The following is a 19,335-nucleotide window of genomic DNA, read 5'->3' as shown; positions in this document are numbered from 1 at the left end:
TGTTTGCAACATGGGTTCATATATACGATATATATAGGTTTGTGTGCGCTTTATATTTATATGAGCGCATACAGTATGCATTACAGTAGGCATGTGTGTGTAGACGTCACTCAGAAGTAGATTCACGTACCACAAAGCGGCTTCACGAGAGTTGGGTTACATAGGAAAATCCAAACCGTGTGTGTGTGCGCATGTGCGTGTGTTTGTGTGTGTGTGAGGTTGCTCTTCGACAGTATTTTTCTAACATTACACTTTGTTTATTTTATCAAATTAACATCTGTTTGAGTTAAAGTCTCACAGGTGGGAGGATTTATATCACATCATTGGGACAATTTTCTGGGTTTTTAGTATCATTGTGGGGACCAGGTGTCATTGTGGGGACAGTTTAGTGGTCCCCCTGAGTCCAAACCTCTTTTTGAGGGTCAAAACTTGGTTTTAGAGTTTAGGTCTGAATTGGGTTTCGGTTTCGGTTAGGGTAAGGGTTGGGGCAAGGCAGTCAGTTGTGATGGTTAAGGTTACGGTCTAGGAAATGCATTATGTCAATGAGATGTTCCCACTAGAAATGTAAACTCAACATGTGTGTGTGTGTGTGCGCGCGCATCAACTTTGTGTTGTCTCATTTATCTCGCCTTTTTTCTACCACCTGAGCTTCATTTAATCTTTTCTGCCCAGCTGCTGTTTTACCGATAGAGAACACTTTTATACAAAACAATTTTCAATTACTACTCATTGCTTATCATTGATCACTATTTGTGTTGTCAATCAATTTTGCAGGCTATGAAAAATCCTGTAAAGGTAGTGTTAGGTTTTGCTGTAACTTCTATTAGTTTGTATTGTACGAGAAACATTCAACCAGATGATATAATAAGTTTCCGCCAGCTGTAAAATTGAAGCTACTTTGCCTAGCAAAGCCTCCGGTGGCTAGCATGTGAGCTAACAGGCATCTGAGCTCCTGTGAGCCAGCAGATCGGTGGATCGGGCTGATGCATCAACCCACTTTAAATAACGACACCAAGCTGTTCTATAAATTGCATCATCCAGAAAATATGTATTTTCAGGGTGTATAAGCATACAGTAGCTAGCTAGCTAACCGCAAGCTGCATTGGTAGAAACAAGCCTCGTAATAACAATTAACTCGCAACTATGCTGGATAACCACTGATGCCAAAAAAAAGGGTGCTCAAGTTCTTAAATAGCGGAGGAGTGAGGACTAGTCACCTAAGCACATCACTGGGTGTCCATTCTAGTCGCACCTGAAAAGGAACTACCGCATAGTTCTGTCTTTTTATGTTTTCAGCTATTATCTTAAAAAACATGTGATGCTTTTAGAAACAAATCCTTGAATTCATTTTACAGATTCTCTAACTGTGATACAAATGTTTTCAATATTCTTCACAAGTGTAAAAATAAGTTAAATGCAATGAAAACAAATGTCTAAACACAACTGACTTTGCTGTTTGTCTTATTGTTGCTTTTGCCATATTAACTGAGCAGCAATCATCACTTGTGTATTTGTGCTACTATGTTTTTGTAATAAATTCAAGTTCAACACTTACATTTTCAGCCACTCAACACAGAAAAGCCAAAGAAACCGTATTATTGATATTGACTTAATCCTTCATATATTGGCTGATCTGAAGTTTCATTTTATGAGATCATCTAGAAGCACAAAACCCGAATTATCAGTGAAATAAAAACACCACATTAACAGTACATGTTCTTTAAAAAATTTCAAATATACTTTATTCATTTACATTTTGCAAAACAAAGGTGTATTTCAGTAACAGAACTACTTACAGGTTAATTGATTAAAAAAATATATTGGCATGGTTAAATTGAATGTTTTATTGTGACAAGAACAGTAAATTTAGACACTATGTTTGTTTGTAATATGTGTATAAATTTTGCTATCATACCACAAAAAATTGAAACACTTGAAGTACAAAAAACATTTGAGGAAAAAATCCCCCCCCCCCCCCCAAAAAAAAATTAAAAAAAAATAAAAAATAAAAAATAAAAGAACAATGAATACCAGTGACATAGTTGGCTCTGTCCAGAGTCTCTTTACTTGGCTTCTTCTAAGGAACTTTCTTTTCTTTCTTCCATTTCATAAAGGTGGAAGTTTCCATCTTTCAGGCCACATAGTCAATGGCAGGATCCTCCAGTCACTTTATCTCTCAGCGCGTCATCTTACTCCGTCCCTCGTCTTAATCCCCATTGGGGAGTAATGCTTTCCTAATCATCTATGCATGGCCTAATTCACACATAATTCAAATCATCAATGTGGGCTGTCTATATTTCTTCTTGCTAGCTTTGTGAGGCACAGTCCACATTTAGCAAATCACTCCTCTTCAATTAAAAAAAAAAGAAGCAACAAACTCCCTCATTCTCTCGATAGGCATTACATAACCAAACATGATTTCAGCTGGAATTCAGAATATCCCGGCTCCTATTTCCATGTCTACTGTCTAATTGCATAAACTGCTGTCAGATATTGTACATGTGATTGACTCGAATTGGCGTGTTCTCATGATGACTAAGTAAGAAGGAGCACAAAAATGCACTTAAATCAATGTAAAACCCCGCAGCAATGCATCACACAAAACGGTACTGGCAACAACAACAAAACACTTTAACTATGCTTGGTGAAAATCTATAACTGTAATAATAATAATAATAATAATAATAATAATAATAATAATAATAATAATAATAATAATAATAATAATAATAATAATAATAATAATGATTGCAGTGCATTACTTTTTGCGCAAAATCCTAATCAATTGTCATGAGAAGAGCCTCCTGAATTACTTGCCACAAAAAACAAAACAAAAAAATATGTAACTCCATTCCCATTTTATGTTAACATTGGGGAAATAAAAGCTTTACCCCACTATAAACATTATTTGGACCACATTTTCTGGGGTTGTGGAATCAAGGGTGGATTATGGAGAAGTAAATCAAGAGCATGTGGAGTTGTGTTGGACTCTGCGGGCGGGACGGCAAGTTGGTCATTGGAAGACGGTGTGGTAGGTCGGACACTGATGGGACTTCATGTACTTGATGGCGAACTTGAGCTCCTTGCTCTTCTTGTCCCATTTGTGGATGGACATGAGAAGCAGTTGCTGGTCCACTTTGCGGCCCATAATGAGGAAGTTGGTGCCCAGGCTGTCGAGCTGCGAGCACGGGCAGTTGGCCCCGTTCTTGATATACAAGACCAGCTTTTTCAGGTCCTTTTTCCGCAGCACGCCCTGCTTCAGCACTTTCTTCTTCTTCTGGGCTGCAATCAGCTTCTTGTCGCCTTTCTCCTTTTTCACCTCCTTGATTTTCATCTTGAGGACTGGGGAAAAATAACATGGAGATCACATTTTGGTGATCGCAGTTGGACAGTTGTGCACGAAATCAAAATCATCGCTAGCGTAACTAAGACCAGTGTTACCTTGCTATCGAAGAGTTGCTGTGCTTTCACCTGCTGTCAAGCTAATAGTATAGCATTTTAGCACGCATTCTATATTTAGACATGTTATCAAATTAAAGGGGAAGTCAAATTTAAACATTTCTTGACAGTAATATGTTATATGTGACCTCACTAAACATGACATTCTGACTAAAATTACATTTGTGGAATATGAGTTTTGAAGCAAAATCCAGCCATTGTTATCCATCTTAGCCATTTTGCCACTTGCTGTCAACTGAAGATGACATCAATGTTGCTCAGAGCTCAGGCAACGACCAATCACAGCTTACCTGTTTTCTGGTTTTCTGGTTTTTAACTAATCACAGCGCCTGACGTGGATAAAAAACAGCTGGATTTTGCTGCTTAACTCATTCCGCTAATGCAATATTAACAAGAATGCCATATTTAGACCAGTGGGGCTGCATAGAACATATTGTCATTTATTTTTTATTTATTTTTTTGGCAGGGGGTGACTTCCCCTTTAACAAGACAATATACGTCATGTAAAGTGGGGGATCCATTATATTTATGTAAATGTTACTACAAATAAAAATTCTACTCTCTTCACATTTTAATATGCTATGCCAGTGTCTATCAGCACCCAACTATGTTTTTGCATGTTGAAGGCCAAAGCATGAAGAATTTGGGTTACGTTTTGGTGACATTTGTATGCAGGTTAGAGTTTGAAAAGTAGAGTGGAATACTCTGGTCGCACTGTTTAAATAACAGAATGTAATGTCAAGTGCAGTTATGACAGATTCTCTGAGGGCAACGTTGGCCCACAATGAAAACCAGTTCCATACCACTCATTAGAGGATAAAAATAAAAAAAATCAGTGGGTAAATGTGCTACGAACTGGAAGAAGAAAATCGGAAGGAGGTTTTTGAGAGCCTTTGTACAAGGGAGGATTTGGAGCAGTTTTGCATTGCAAGTGTTCCACTGACTAAAACTGAAATATTGTATGTTGCTTGTTTGCAGGAGAGTATTATATTTGACTGGTCTCTTTGCATAGTTTTTCCATCTACAATTCCCTTTTAGGGCCTAATCTTTTCAAATCTGATCTAGATTTATTGTAAGTTTATCTTTTTATGCTTACAGTTATGCCTTTTGATGGAAAAATGCTTGCGCTAAGAATGCACAGGTCGGACCGAGGAGACTTGGCTCTATCGATCTAATGAAGTACTGACTGGTACTGACTGATGTTTAGAAGTGCAGAGCCCTACTTAAGAGAGACCAAAATGAAGCTGCCAACCACTCCAGACAGGAATCCTCTGGGCTCGCAGTCTGACAGCTGAAATTAATCACGGGCCGGGCAGAGGCACAGGCTCGGGGGTCGTTGAGAGGCATCACTGAGGATTGCTTGGAAGACGGCCATTTCACTCCTCGTCTGCCTGTCTACTGTTCCATAAACATTTCCTGATATGTGCGCACTGCATGTGAGGAGATAGCGTGTTACGAGGTGGAATGTGTGTGCTTGTGTGGCCTCATATGCGCAGTCTGACTCCCATCGTTTGCGTGCCTACAAGTCTGAGTGTCTCGGTATGTATGAAAGAATACATTCAGGTGTACAGTATCTCACAAAAGTGAGCACATCCCTCACATTTAGATATTTAACTACATCTTTTCAGTTGACAACACTTAAATGATACTTTGACATAATGAAAAGTAATGTACAGCATATATAACATGCAGAATATAGTACAGCCTTTAATAGCTAAGCACCTGTCAACAAAAGTGAGCACACCCCTAAGTGAAAATTTCCAAATTGAGTACAATTATGATGTAATGGAGTTTGCATCCTAGTGCATCCTAGTGATAAGCTGTGCCCTGTTTTTAGTCTTTGTAAGGGACAAATGATCAATTATGCGATATGACTGTTTAATTCCCACCAGCAGTGACAACTAAATGCGGTATATATGACAAATTGGTTGAAATAGATGGGAGAGGAACTCTTTTGGTGCCAGTACTTTTTTTTCAGCAAAGAATGTGGAGAAAGATATCAGATGAGAAAATTGTAACATGAACCAGACTTGACATGACTTCAAGGCACACAAGAGCAATATTGATCATGTGCGAGATCAAACCACAATCAGCTATTACAATAGCATCACAGAATCATCCTTGCCTTCATCTCGCTGCATGTACTCGTGGAATTCTCGCCTCATTTGTCAAACATGAATAGCCAGAGGAATGTCTTGCTCATGTTTCATTTAAATGGCCAAGAAGAATCCCTGCGATGCTTTCTGATCTTCAGTTGGACAGTGATTTGTAGCACTGCTTTCAATCAGCCAAACCATTTTTATTAGAGTGGATAGAGTCATGACGAAGACGCACTTTGTGGTGCTTGTTTGGATGTGTACAAATATGATTTACAGTGTGATGGCTCTTATTACCATTTTATAGGTGCGTGCGCTGTTGCCAGATGACATACTGGGGAACTTATTCAAATAGCCTTGTGAAAATGTGGTTTTCATCGCTGATCCGCTCACATTCTAATTACAGATTGTCCTTCAAAAAGTTTGATCATTTATGAGCCTCAATTTTAAGTATAGTGCTAAGACGCTTGGACTAGGGGCTGCAAAAGCAGAGATCAAGTATGAAATCTACTGCTGTGCATCAACAACTATAAACCTCAGTGAGGCGGAATAATGGATTTATTATTCGTTGGCTTCATGTGTAGGTCATTACAGTGAATATGTAAATGCAGTGATAAAAGTTTGGAAAATGGTGCTATGAGTGAGCCTTGGCGACTTTCATTGATACATCAGTTAGTAAGAAAGTTAGTTGAAACACAATTGCTTCAAATTGAAGTATAAACTCAACTTCTGGTGTGTTTATAGTTGCTTTAACAGTAGACTGTTTTGGATATTTGTGTTTAAGCCAACCATAGTTTAAAACACCTTATTGATGATTTTTTTTAAATTCCTTAAATATCTTGTTATTGTGTTTTGGATTGGGCCCTTGTGATGCTCTCAGTTGCTATGGTCCTGTATTTGTGCCTTATCAGTAGCTATGTAGTTGCTGTGGTCCTGTATTAGTCACCCTTATTTTGTCATATATGGCCCTGTATTTGTCCCTTATGATGTTTTCAGTTGCTAATGTCCTGTAGTAGCCCTTCTTATATTGTCTTTATGGGCCATGGTCAACCTTAGTTTGTCATGTTGGCTTTTATCCTGTCATATAGGACTGTGCATTGCACTATAGCTGCAGTTGCTCAGTGATACAGTTGTCAGTGTGTCAAAGTTTATTCGTCAAGTGTTTTCTTCACGGCCATCTGAATCCATCCCTGCTCTCTGTTGTTACTTTTTATTTTTGTCTTTGAAGACCTGTTTTTCAACTACTGTGTCTTGGGTGCTTTTGGGTCAAAATTCTGCGCCTCACGTAACGAAATATGTGTTTAACAGTATTTGGATTAACAAATAATGGAATAAAATGGAAAACATATCTTAAAAACAATTAAAACAATACATATATTTATCCTTTAAGTTTTGTTTGTAAATGTATGCCATCAGTCCATCGATGACCATTAACCAATTCTCAATTTTAAACATAGCTTCTGAATAACATAACAGATCACATATAACCTTGAAATTAGGGCAAAATCTACGGTTTCATTTTGTGACCACTATTACTGTTGAAATGATGTGAATTTCCACAATGTGGGACTATTAAAGTTTATCATCTTATCTTATCTCTTATCTTATCATGTCTGGCAAGATAATACATATAGGTAATATATAAGACACATAAGACAATCCATTCACAAACCCACTTCTTTTTTTTTAACTTTTGTTTTTTATGATTATGACTGTTGAGTAACGCTTGCTCCATATGTTTGACTTGTGCTGTGTTTTACTGACATGTTATTAGCACCACAAAGACAATAAAGGCCCTGCTTCTCTCTCTCTTTTTTGGCAGTGTGCCTGCTTCTGAATACAGAAGACAAAAATAAGCATTTTTCTTCCACTTTTGTTAACGGTGGCACTATGGCTGAGGTCTGTTGCTATTACTTACCAAAGTCGCTGGCACAGTAGTGCTCCATGATGTTGTCTGCTTTCAGCTCATTGTCACACGGGGGACACACCTTTGACACTGAGGGAAAAGAATGAAAAGCGATGCGTTAATGACTATTCCAGAGAGCACAATTACACATTTCATTAGGCACTCTGAAGGTCAAAATAGCTCAAATCTAAAGGCTGCGTCTGTAAGAAATCATTAGGCCCTGAGCCCTTCGGAGCAACGCCCCCCCCCCCCCCCCCTCCTTCTCTGTCAAAAGCGATTTGCTGTGCAAGCCTTACACACTCCAGCAGACTGAAGGATGTTTGCTCTGAAATGACGCTGCAGAAAAGGGGTTTAATTTGGGACTGTGCATATTTTGGTGGCCAAGGTGTGGTCTTGAAGGTAAACATTGTGCAGCAGAAGCTCAACATGCATACTGTGAAACAACAAGTGGCCTAAAACAACAAATTAAGTTACTTAGTTCAAACATTCAAACATTTTTACATTTAATCTCACAGCTTTTTTTTTAATTTGATTGACTGTAATTACCAAGTACCAACAAAGGAGGAGATACTTTTATATTTCCAGTTATGTTACAACTACTAACGAATCTTTAATGAGTTCTTTCTTTTGAAATCCCCACTGTAATATCCCGCATATTTCCCTTTTCTCCACGTCCAAGTCTTCCTGTCACACGTTTACAGACGCACATGTAAACACACACCAAGCTAGCATAGTGGGGTTAAAAGTCACAGTTCAAAGGTTATCACCCCAGCGCAAACCTCAGTGTCTGGCCAGATAATGAGAGGGGTCAAAGTGTAGCATGCCTCGCTGCTCGGGTCGCGGCGAGGAGAACCCCTAACCATTACATTGGAGGGAGGCTTGAATCGACTAACTGCCACTTTCTCCCCCACCCAGCCCCTCCCTGTGTGAAAAGAACCACTAGGTCTTATGGGGGCTTAGGATGCTGGTCTCTAATTGTCCACATTAGAAAATAATTGTTGGGGTCCAAACCACTTAGCAAGCAAAACAGTCCAAAATTGAATCCCCACCAAAGTGGTACTGGAATTTACATGACACTTCTCCAGATACCTCAAAAATATGGAGGACAAAAAAAGCTGCCAAAATTACAAATAAATAAAAGACTAAATAAATGAATGACTAAAAGTAGAAATAAAAATGAATAGAAAAAAAATAATTCAAAAAAAATAAAAAAATTAATTACAAAAAATAAATAGAAATGGAAATAAAAATAACTATATATATATATATATATATATATATATATATATATATATATATATATATATATATATATATATATATATATATACAAGTAAAAAAAAATGAAAATACGAGATTCCAAAAATAAAAATAAAAGTTGAAAAAAAATATATATATATATATAAATATCATTAAATATCAATAAATAAATAAAAACGCTCTGCCAGGATGAAATATTATTCTAATGAGGGGGCGGTCCTAAGCGTATCTTGGGTTGGAGTCCGCCGTTGCAAACTGCCCTTCATTGGTCGATTGAGAGGCACGGCGAACAAGGAGGTCTTGCCGTATGGTGTGTTAAATCTAAAATACGAAAAGAGCTAAATGAAAGAGAAATCCAGTCACCACTGATTATAACTAATGATGGCGATGGGCAAAAAAAAAAAAGCATGGAAACTCACACATACACACACAAATCAAGAAAGTCAACTTGTGTCTGTTTGGAATGAAGCAGTTACATCTCATTCTGGCTCTGCAGTAATTCAGAGTTCCCTTGAGGTTGGCGTGTTGGCGGGAAGCCCACTTGTGTCAGTTAAAGAGTTTGGATGGAATAGAAACGTTTGGATGCCTCCAATGTGGCGTCTGTCTGAGGCATCATGTCAGTTGTGCTGTGCATTCATGTGCGTGCCAGTGATTTGTGTGCCCGTTCCATGCAGTTTGTCATCAGTTATGGACAACCTAGACTTGTCATGTGCATAACTATTCCCATGCATAGCAATGGATGGTGTTTATTTTGGTTGAAAACTGGGAATCAGACAACAGACATGGTTAGATACTCACCATGACCGAAGAGCAGTCTCTAACAAACAAGTTTTCACAAGTTGTCTGGCATTCACTTAACAAACAAAAAGACAAATAAACACCTCACTCAAATACAGTAGATGCCTCTATTTTTTTTATCCAAAGAAAATAACAGGTATTAGCTGTTATACATGTAGACTAATGGCGCTTGCTGGTCATTCAGATGAGGGGAAGCTCTCTCTTTTTTTTCTTTTTCTTTTACGGCACAGACAGATCATCCAATCATCACACAGTAGCAGAATGAGCGTCCGATGGGCGGGAAAAAGCCCAGCATTTATCCAATGACCATCCAGTTTTGCGCAGTGGAAAACCCACTCTACGAAGCAGTGTCAGACTGTGTAATTAAATAAATAAAAGTGTCCTCACTTTATTTTTTTTTAGAGGGAAGGACATTTAGAAAGCTGAGCTTCCCTTGCAGTCTTGGAGCAATCGCCACTGATGTAGACACTGTCACCCATTAAAGCATAGGTGTCTAACTCTGGTCCTCAAAGGCCGGAGTCCTGCAGGTTTTGAATGTTTCCCTTCTCCAACACAGCTGATATATGATCAGCTCATCAGCAAACTCTGCATAAGCCTGATAATGATCCTGCTGAATGGAATCAACTTGTGTTGGAAGAAGGAAACCTCCAAAACATGCAGGACTGCGGCCCTCGAGGACCAGAGTTTGACACCTATGATGATTAAAGAGTTAATTGCATTTGAACTTGTTGCTAACCAAAACAGAAGCTGTCTCTCAGATGGATTTAACTGTGGAGTCATACCACATGTTGTAAATGACTTCCCTACATAATGCATTATAATGGGACGGAACTTCTAATGATGAATAGCGTTCCAGTAAACTGAGATGTGGTCTCACCGCGGTCTTGTGATTCTTACTATGCTGCATATCTCCATAATAATCCTTTTATTTTATTTACAACTATAGATTTACTTGGCATCAGTTATACTACTAAATACTAAAGTGGATGCACTCAATGTTTGTCATTTTGTAGATTGATTGCAAGTTTGATTGGTTCCACAAAATAGCCGTCATGATAAGTTTAGCGCAGTTGTGGTTTAAGTCCAAACTTCTATCGTTGTTTCATGAAAGCTGATAGATTACAATTACTTGAACATGCAGATGCACAGCCAAGATAATTAAATAAATAAATAAATAAAAGTGCAATAATGGACTGCCCACTATGTGTTATTTAAAAGGTATCTCTCTCTCATTTATATTCATTCTATTTATTTTCTATTCATTTCTTAAAGCTAAGGTCAAGTCACATTTTTTTTTACAACTACGTTCTGTTTTCTGAGTTTGGGCATATCACATTCGCAAGCCGAGCCATGATTAATCGGCTAAACATACCTCATCTTCTACTGCATCATCTAAGCCTCTTATTTGTTATCAAAACATAACAGAAATAGTATATAACATGCACTTCCATTGACCTTCCTCACTGAAGCTCAAACAAAAGATGAGCAGATCTCAAAACGTTGTCATAGAATCCCTTGACATGCCTTTTACCTCATCCCCTTGAGCCTGAGCCTCACATGATCTTTTCTGATCCATTGAAAATATTTGTGGCGCACTACCTCATTGGGACTCTTCAAGTTATGAGCAGCAATGCTTATGACATAAAAACGGAGCTGTAACGCAGTGTGTGATTTAAGTTGGAAGGCCTAACATCTGCTTAAATGTAGCATGCAAACAGACAGAACGGGGGGTGGAAGGGACTCCAATGTAGGCCCCCGGGGGAAGGCCCCTAAAACGCAGCACGCTTCTTGCATCTGCAGGAATTCTATACAGAGAGAGAAAATACATTTTCAAAAGGTGGTTTTCCAAGGATGGCGCGTTGGATCACATTTTCCCATTCAAAGCGCTGCGGCCAGGGCCACATGAGTAGCGTCCATTGTGCTGCCAGGGAACTGACAGTCTTACTCCAGCACGGTTGTAATTTATACTCGCCACATCACTGACAGGGCAGACAATATCTTTGACACCTTTGACACCAGGTTTGACTGGACAATGTGTGCACTGTCATTACTCTGCAGCACAGTTATGTATTCAAGCAGAACTTATACAGTACCTGTTGAATAGCTGATGTTGAACCACACCATGAATACTTTTATGTGACATTTTTTTTACATTATAAAATATTAAGGCAATATCTCTCTCAATTTAAATTAGAAGTCAACCTTAAACATTTCTTGACAATAATGTTGTATGTGACTTCACTAGTCTAAACATGACATTCTGATTAATATTACATTTGTGGAATATGAGTTATGAAGCAAAATCCAGCCGTTTTTATCCAGCTCAGGGGCAGCCATTTTGCCACTTGCTGTCGACTGAAGATGACATCACAGTTGCTCAGGCAAAGACCAATCACAGCCTGTTTTCTGAAGCTGTTCTGTGATTGGTTGTTACCTGAGACCTAAGCAACAATGATGTAATCTTCAGTCGACGGCAGGTAGACAAAAATGGCTGGATTTTGCTACTTAACTCATATTCCACAAATGGAATATTAATCAGAATGTCATGTTGAGACTAGTCAGGTCACAAATAACAAATGGCTTGTCTTCTGTATTCAGCAGCAGGCACACTGCCAATCTAAGCAATCCTAAAAATTTATTTAATAATCTTAAATTTGCCTTCCTCAAACTTGCAATTGACATATGTTGTATACATAATTATGATTATTTATTATGATTTTGTATGTATCCAAAATATAGAGCTGCAACAGTGATCATTGAAATCTGTCAGTATGATGCACTGCAGCTGCTCAACACTGTAAGCAACTGCAACCACAATAATAAACACATCGTTAAATGAATACCTCTCGGACAGCATCTGTTTTGTTTTCAGTCAAATGTAGCCATAATGCAATAGTGCCGAATTTGACTTGATGTTGTGTCATATGCTGGCGGACCACTAGGGGCAGTAGCACTGTTTAAACCACAAAGAGGTGTATTTAAAGTTGTAATATGTCACTTTTTTTCCAAAAATAACTTTACAATAAGCTTTTTATTTGACCATTTATGACTGAAATGCCTTCTAATTAGTAGATTAACACCTTAGCTGTTCACAAGGGCTACTCCTGCAAACCTCTGGCCAATAGTTTTCAGACTGGATTGGGTTAGAATTTCCTGCGCCCTGTCTGCGGATGTGACATAATATGCGTGGTGTGTATGTGAAGAACGGTATGTGCAGTTTCATTTTTGGTCAGCAGGTGTCAGTAGCGATTTGAAATGGAATATTCTACATTCAGTAGCTTTTAGAAGGAAGAAGAAGAACTCCAGGAAGTGGTTATGAAGAAGTACTTATGATTGTTGTTAAAAATAAAAATTAAAAAGATTGTTGTTTTGTACTTGATTGTGTTCATTTAAGAGATAACTCCTTAACTGTCGGTCAGAAGTGAGCATTATCTGGTGAAGGCAGAATGTTTGCTACAACTCTTGTATTGGATGCTATTAGATTGTGGGGAAGTGTACCTAATGAAGTGTCTGGTGAGTGGTAAGACTATGATTCGCTATGAGGATGGAACCACTCTTGACGTCCCACTTTATTTTTCTTTCTGAGAACAATTTGGTGAGAAAAAATCTTAGATGAGATCCTTTTACCGTCTTGACGTGTGTGTGTGTCCTGGGGATGGTCTCACATGCTCATCTAAGAATTTGTGTTTCTTCTCAAAGTGTCCCCTGAGCCTTCGGGCAGAAAGTGATATGGATTCAATCTGTTCCAAACACACGCACACACACACACACACACACACACACACACATCAAATAATTGTGATGCTAATATACAGTATGTACTATAGTTGTTTAACCATACAAGCCAATTTTGTGGTCGATATGATCTTTGCACATATTTGCACTGCCTCCTCCCAGTAATAGAGCACTGCACCTCTGATTGTTATTCAAGTAAAAGTCCTGGCTTGTTTTGTTTTTGGGGAACGTGGTAGAAAAAGGTTCCTCTGTGTTATAAGAATGGCTTACAACAGCCTCAAAGACATCATGTCACATAGTTGATTCCCATCCTATAAAAACAGCGTGACCATTTTCCCCTAATGGAATAAGTCAGCGCTGCATAAATTCACCGCAAAATCTTTTCCCACTGTTATTATGTGGGATTGCTGTCACTTGGCTGTGAACACTTTTGATTAAAAGCCAAGATAAGTCACACACAGTTGATTGACAGGACTAAAAATGACGTTTTGGCATTACTGGCTCTCATTTGCTGAATCCCTGAGCGTAGCGTAAAAGCTAATTTTACAGCTGTGTGAAAATCTCATGAACTTTAAACAGAGGCTTTTGTTCGTTTAAATAGAATCAACATAATGGAGGTGCACTAATTTAGCATAAAGCAGAAAGGAGATGCTAATAGGCACTTGAAGTCAATAAATGGAATGAGAACAATGAAACATTTGCCATGAGTGTGTCCTTATTTAAAACACTTTTTCCTCCTCTTCCGCTTCCTCCTCGACCTCTCTTTTACTCTCAGTCTCTTCGCCCGGACAATCGCTCTAATTCCCATGTTTCCCTTATCCCATCTTGTCGACTAATTACTGGGAGTGCAGTAATTGCCCCCCCACCAACACTGCTAATTGGCCTGCTGGCTGCCGGTCCGACAACGGCACAGTGGACTGAAACAAAGAGGAGGGGGGGGGACTCCCCAACTCCCCAACTCCTTCACTGTTGACAGACTCCCATCAGCTCCTTCACTCCCCCTCTCAGCACTCATCACTATTGTCAACAGGCTGCCCAAGTAGCCCGCTACACACACTCCATTGTATGTTTAGTTTCCTCTTTCTCAAAGGGTTTTTTCTCTGTTAGATTTATTACCTCTTTCAGGAGACTTTATCAATTTTTTTCTTACAAGAAAATCCTTCACCAATTTCCAAGGAATGTTGATACATGGGATAATTAAAACCCCCATTTAATGTAGGTATGATAAAGGCGTGGACATGGAAATGTTTTTACTAGTGATCTGCATAATAATCAATTTATGATTTTTTTTTATGTCCAATTGATTGTTATTCTGAGAGAATATAGTGAAAATATAGTGGACCCCGATTCCATTATTTGCAGGGAGAGGGACCGGGCCGGCTCACAAATAGCAAAAATCCACATGTAATTGACCCATTGAAATGCAGTGAGAAAAATATATATATTTATACAGGTATATGTATAAAAAAAAAATCACCCCTTATATATATATATATATATATACATATATATATATATATAGAGAGAGAGAGAGAGAGAGAGAGAGAGAGAGAGAGAGAGAATTGAAAAAAAAAATCTAATTCCACGGGTACCGAAATGTGTGTATGTGTTATTAAATATTTTCATAGTGAAAACAGATTACTGAGCCTGATGAGCATTTTGGGTTCCAGAGTCAATCACAGCATTAAACTATTTTATATATAGATTCAATTTTAGGTCAATTTAAATTTACAGATAAAAGTACATAGCCTACCATGAGTGTTCATTTTTGACAAATTCAAATGCCGTTGCGGACAACCGCATATCCATTTGACTGGGTTGGTTTAGAACCCTTCAACCTCACTTTTCTTTTTAACTTCTGTTTAAAAGAGCAAACATGCACTCAAAATGTTAAATCGTATGATGTATTACTGAATCTCTGTACCATGCTGCACTGTGATTACACAAAGCTCAAGCTGATACTAGCAGGGGCCATTCTGGTACTGGTACACAATGGTTCTGAAGGACCCAATACCAAATGGGTGAACTCACTGCCACATCCTTCTATCAGGTCAACTTTTAATGACCCAAAAATGGTCTGGTAACAACAGAAAGGTACACTACTCCATTCTTAAAGACAACAATTCAACTTTGATCAGATCTAACTGGCAAATGGGAAAAATTGCCAAACCAAACGGAGTTTATCAATAGTTCATCTACTGATTGCGACCCAGATAATGCAAAGTACAAGTGTGAACAGAACCTTTACAGTCTTCTACCATGGGTTGACATGAGGGGATCCTGTGATTGGCGCGACATTCTCTCCATCCCTTCACCTGTTGGCGTAATGGATTGCCTCTTGATGGACGACGACTGATAAAGCTGTGTCACCTTTTTAGTGAAGCTGTTCAACACAACAGTCCATTCGTCTTAACTCACTGATCAATCCGGCAGCTGGAGTCTTTCAGTCTGCGGCCCCACGTCTCAGTCTGTCTCAGTCCCGGCCTGAGGCATGTAGTGATCGTGGGGAGTCCGTCTTGAACACTTTTACGTAAGAACGCTGTCCTTGTAACCTTTCCCCGCTCCTGTCTTTCTCACTGACCTCCTCTGGATTTTCTCTCACTTAAAATGTCATCTGTCATCAATGGAGAGCAGGAAGCCAAAGCATTGCATTTTCAGAAATTATGCTTATTTATATTACTACTGTAAACTATAAAAAATTAAGAATGATATAACAGTAAGTACTTTACGTTAAAAAAAAATTATGCAAAATTCAACAATGAAAGCTACAAGTAGAGCTTTGACCTTCTCCGAGGCCAAACAATCTTGATTTGGATCAGCATCAAATTGAAGATCTTTGTAAACAAACTCATGTATCTATTCTGTGTTATGATTTATAATCCATATTTCCAACCAAATGTAACCGTTTCCTCCATCTCTCTACAAAGTTTTGGGAATAACAGTTAAGAGGTTTTTGTCTCCTTGGCGTAATAAGAAACATAGAATAGTTTTGCAGGTCAACTTTTACTGAAGATTTATGCACATTTGTCAAAATAAATATTAAAATAAATATTGGAGGGGCGGGAGGCTGCGAATTTTGAGTGAAAAATCCACATTTACTCAAAACGTAGAATGTTTCTTCTTTAGCTCATGCTATATTCCACAAAGAAAAATATCTTTACAAGGCACAAATTCTACATTTACTAATGTGCTGTTGTTTACTGATTTTACACCTTTATGTAGACTCAACAACAATAATGCACATTTTCAAAGTTTTAGATGGAATGTTATTAGAAAATTAATACAAAGTTCCTCATCTGACCCAAATTCTGACTTTCTGTAATTTTGAGTAAATACATTAAAAACATTTTTTTTAAATATTTCATTACAACAAGAAGTGATGTGAATCCAAAACATTAAAACTGAAGCAGCAACGTTAGACAAGATTTGAGTCACTGCCAAAACTTATCACAAATATACTTAATTTTGTCACTTTTCCCTCATACCATTAAAGTTGAGCAATTCCTTTATTAATAACCATTATTTATTCATTCTATTGCTGCTGAAGTACCATACTGAGGTATGCAGTCAATTTTTAATGTCCACTTAAGTTGTTCTACACCCTAAAAACAGATTGGTCAAATTGACCAAAAAAATTTTGACCAATCTAGCCGGTAGTTATGTGTCCGACAGATCATTTGGTTAAAACAACCACTCTGGAGTGGTAGGAGTTTTCAACCAATATATATTGGTGATTGGGCCAACTGATTCTGACCAAGATATTGGTTAATTTGTGTTAGAGACTGACAAAGGTAGGCTACCATGGATTGTCACAACTAAGCGGGGTGAAATTCATTTTCTGCATTTGACCCATCCTCTGAGCAGTGAGCAACAGCTCAGGAATCATTTGGTGATCAACCCTCCCAATTCCAAATCATATTGCTGAGTGTCAGGCAGGCAGGCAAATGGGTCCCATTTTTATAGTCTTTGGAATGAGGGATTGAACCCACAACCACTAAGTCTCAGGGTAGACACTCTACCACTAGGCCAATGAGCTAGCTGGTCATGTCTAGTGATCTATCTAGACACACATTTCCATTTTTAAACACTGTATTGTAATAATTAATGAATACATTTAGAATACAATAAATTGATACAATAAATATATTTCCAAGTGCTCTATGTAGACTTACTTTCTATTGTTACCAATTTCATTGGTTGTTTGGCTAACCAATAAAATTGGTATGACTGTAACCACCCGGAATGGTCAATGTCTGACCAATCTCTTGGTTAATCAAGCCAATATGAGCTTTTTTTAGTAGGTTTTTTTAACCAATCTATTTTTAGAGTGGACCTGGTGAAGGGTTAAAATGCACATTCTTCAAAATGCTTGAGATCAACTTTTCTCACTTTTCTAACTGTTGTGAGTAAACGCATCAATTGTACTTTTGACGTTTGTGTACCTGGCGGCTGGGTTGCATGGTTGGCGGTGAACTGCATGGGGATGCAGAGGTCGTTGTCAATGGGGAACTTATCGCAGGTCAGCATCTCCGGCCAGGGGAAGCCGTAGGTCTCCATGACTGGAGCGCAGCTGTCCCTCACGGCCTCGCACAGCGACCGGCACGGGTAGATGGGCCGGTCCAGGCAGACGGGCGCGAACAGCGAGCACAGGAAGACCTGGGTGTCGGCGTGGCAGCGCTTGGCCAGGAGGGGCACCCAGCTGCCCGCCTGCTGCTTGACCTCGGGCATGGTCTCGTGGTCCAGCAGGTTGGGCAGCCTCATCTTCTTGTAGCCCACGTTGTGGCACAGCCGCAGGTCGGCCGGGATGTCCACGCACTGCGGCTGCTTGGTGTAGAAGCGGCCGTTGTGGAAGTTGTCCGCCTGCCAGCTGTAGTAGTCGTACTCGTCTGCGGCCGACACGCTGAGGAGGAGGTGGAGGAGGGAGAGCAGCCACAGGCCCAGTGCCATATGGAAGGGGCGATGGGGTAATGCCAACCTGGAGCTATTTTGTCCCTGTGCCATACCTTTCTTTCTGAGCTTTGACCAACAACTCAGGAAGTTTGTATCCACAGTGTCCAGAAATTAATCCAAAAAGTTTGAATTCCTTCTCCGCTGCTAGAGAGTCAGCCTTACAAGCACACAGATGCACCTCTCTGTCAGTGTGAGTGTGTGTGACAGTTAACAAGTCAAGGGAGGGTGAGCGCACGCAGCTTCCTTGATAAGTTCTCCTGGTGCAACCGTCACTCTGTTCTCTCAGTATCACTCTGTGCTTCTAATGAAGAGTCCCAAGGCTTTAAGTCCTTAGGCGGCCAGCCCCCACCCCAAGCAGCCTTGCAGTCCACTCACCTTCTCACTGGCCTCCCCAGGTCTCACTCACACCCAGCCCAACCAATCACAGAACAGGAGGAGGTCCCCACTGGTTTTGGGAACGGCCCTCCTGACCCTGGTCCACAAGCAAACCCCTCCTCTAAAACAAGAGTGAGAACAAACCCTTTGCAAGATGCCCCAGTTGTGTTTCTGTTTTGAAATGCATTCCTCCAATAAGGGCATTCATTACACACACTTTCAACCTCTTAGTTTGAGTAGGTCTGTCATACATCTGCACCATTCCTGCTGTCATGCTATGTTTTTGTCAGAGGCTTGCACACTGTGGCATGTCGCTGCGCACATAACAAATCTGCTCACTTCATCAGCGCTCAGGAGTCTGGCATTGAAGGCCTCTCATATGCACACACCAATGAAGCTAAATGCACTAGCAAGTGTATTTAGCACTTTTTGTATGCAGATACTTTTTTTTTTTGGCAAGTGGCAAGACTTCCCATAACTCTGTTGTCAGCATTTGAATTTTTTTGGGCACATGTCTTTTGTATGATTTCACACTCTATTCACTGCCATTTATTTGATCATACACTTAACTAGCATGTATTAAGCAGGGTAGAGCATAAAGGAGGACTTCTGCCACAACGGCAAGGCGCCTGTCATGACGTCAGACAAGCGCCTTCGATTGGAAAGAAGCTGGCGGAGGAAATGAGTGTTATTTTGGCATATTTATTTACAAGTGCATGATTAAACTCTCCAAGTTCCTGCCAAGCCATTAGTTTT

General features: G+C 39.3%; 1 protein-coding gene across 1 annotated transcript; it reads right to left on the bottom strand.

Moving 5' to 3' along the window:
- Nucleotides 1-1,996: 1,996 nt before the first annotated feature.
- sfrp5 (secreted frizzled-related protein 5) lies at nt 1,997-18,508 on the bottom strand. The gene is made up of 3 exons (XM_086093819.1): nt 17,697-18,508; nt 7,474-7,551; nt 1,997-3,342 (listed from the first exon to the last, which is right to left on the bottom strand). Exons 1-3 carry the CDS (start codon nt 18,253-18,255, stop codon nt 3,014-3,016), a joined length of 966 nt encoding a protein of 321 aa, XP_085949945.1. The 5' UTR covers nt 18,256-18,508; the 3' UTR covers nt 1,997-3,013.
- Between the last annotated feature and the right edge of the window lie 827 nt (nt 18,509-19,335).

Source organism: Leptonotus elevatus, chromosome 13 (genome assembly GCF_054856555.1).
Source record: "Leptonotus elevatus isolate MCC_2025b chromosome 13, RoL_Lele_1.0, whole genome shotgun sequence".
Taxonomy (NCBI): domain Eukaryota; kingdom Metazoa; phylum Chordata; class Actinopteri; order Syngnathiformes; family Syngnathidae; genus Leptonotus; species Leptonotus elevatus.
This window is presented reverse-complemented; position numbering and strand designations above follow the sequence as displayed.

Bases quoted from the DNA above. Each gene is read 5' to 3' on its own strand.
- sfrp5 (XM_086093819.1), bottom strand. From the start codon at position 18,255: ATGGCACAGGGACAAAATAGCTCCAGGTTGGCATTACCCCATCGCCCC. The intron at 7,552-17,696 runs GTACACAAACGT...CTTTTCCCTCAG, and splicing joins CCATGCAACCCAGCCGCCAG to TGTCAAAGGTGTGTCCCCCG. The intron at 3,343-7,473 runs GTAAGTAATAGC...ATTTTTCCCCAG, and splicing joins CTACTGTGCCAGCGACTTTG to TCCTCAAGATGAAAATCAAG.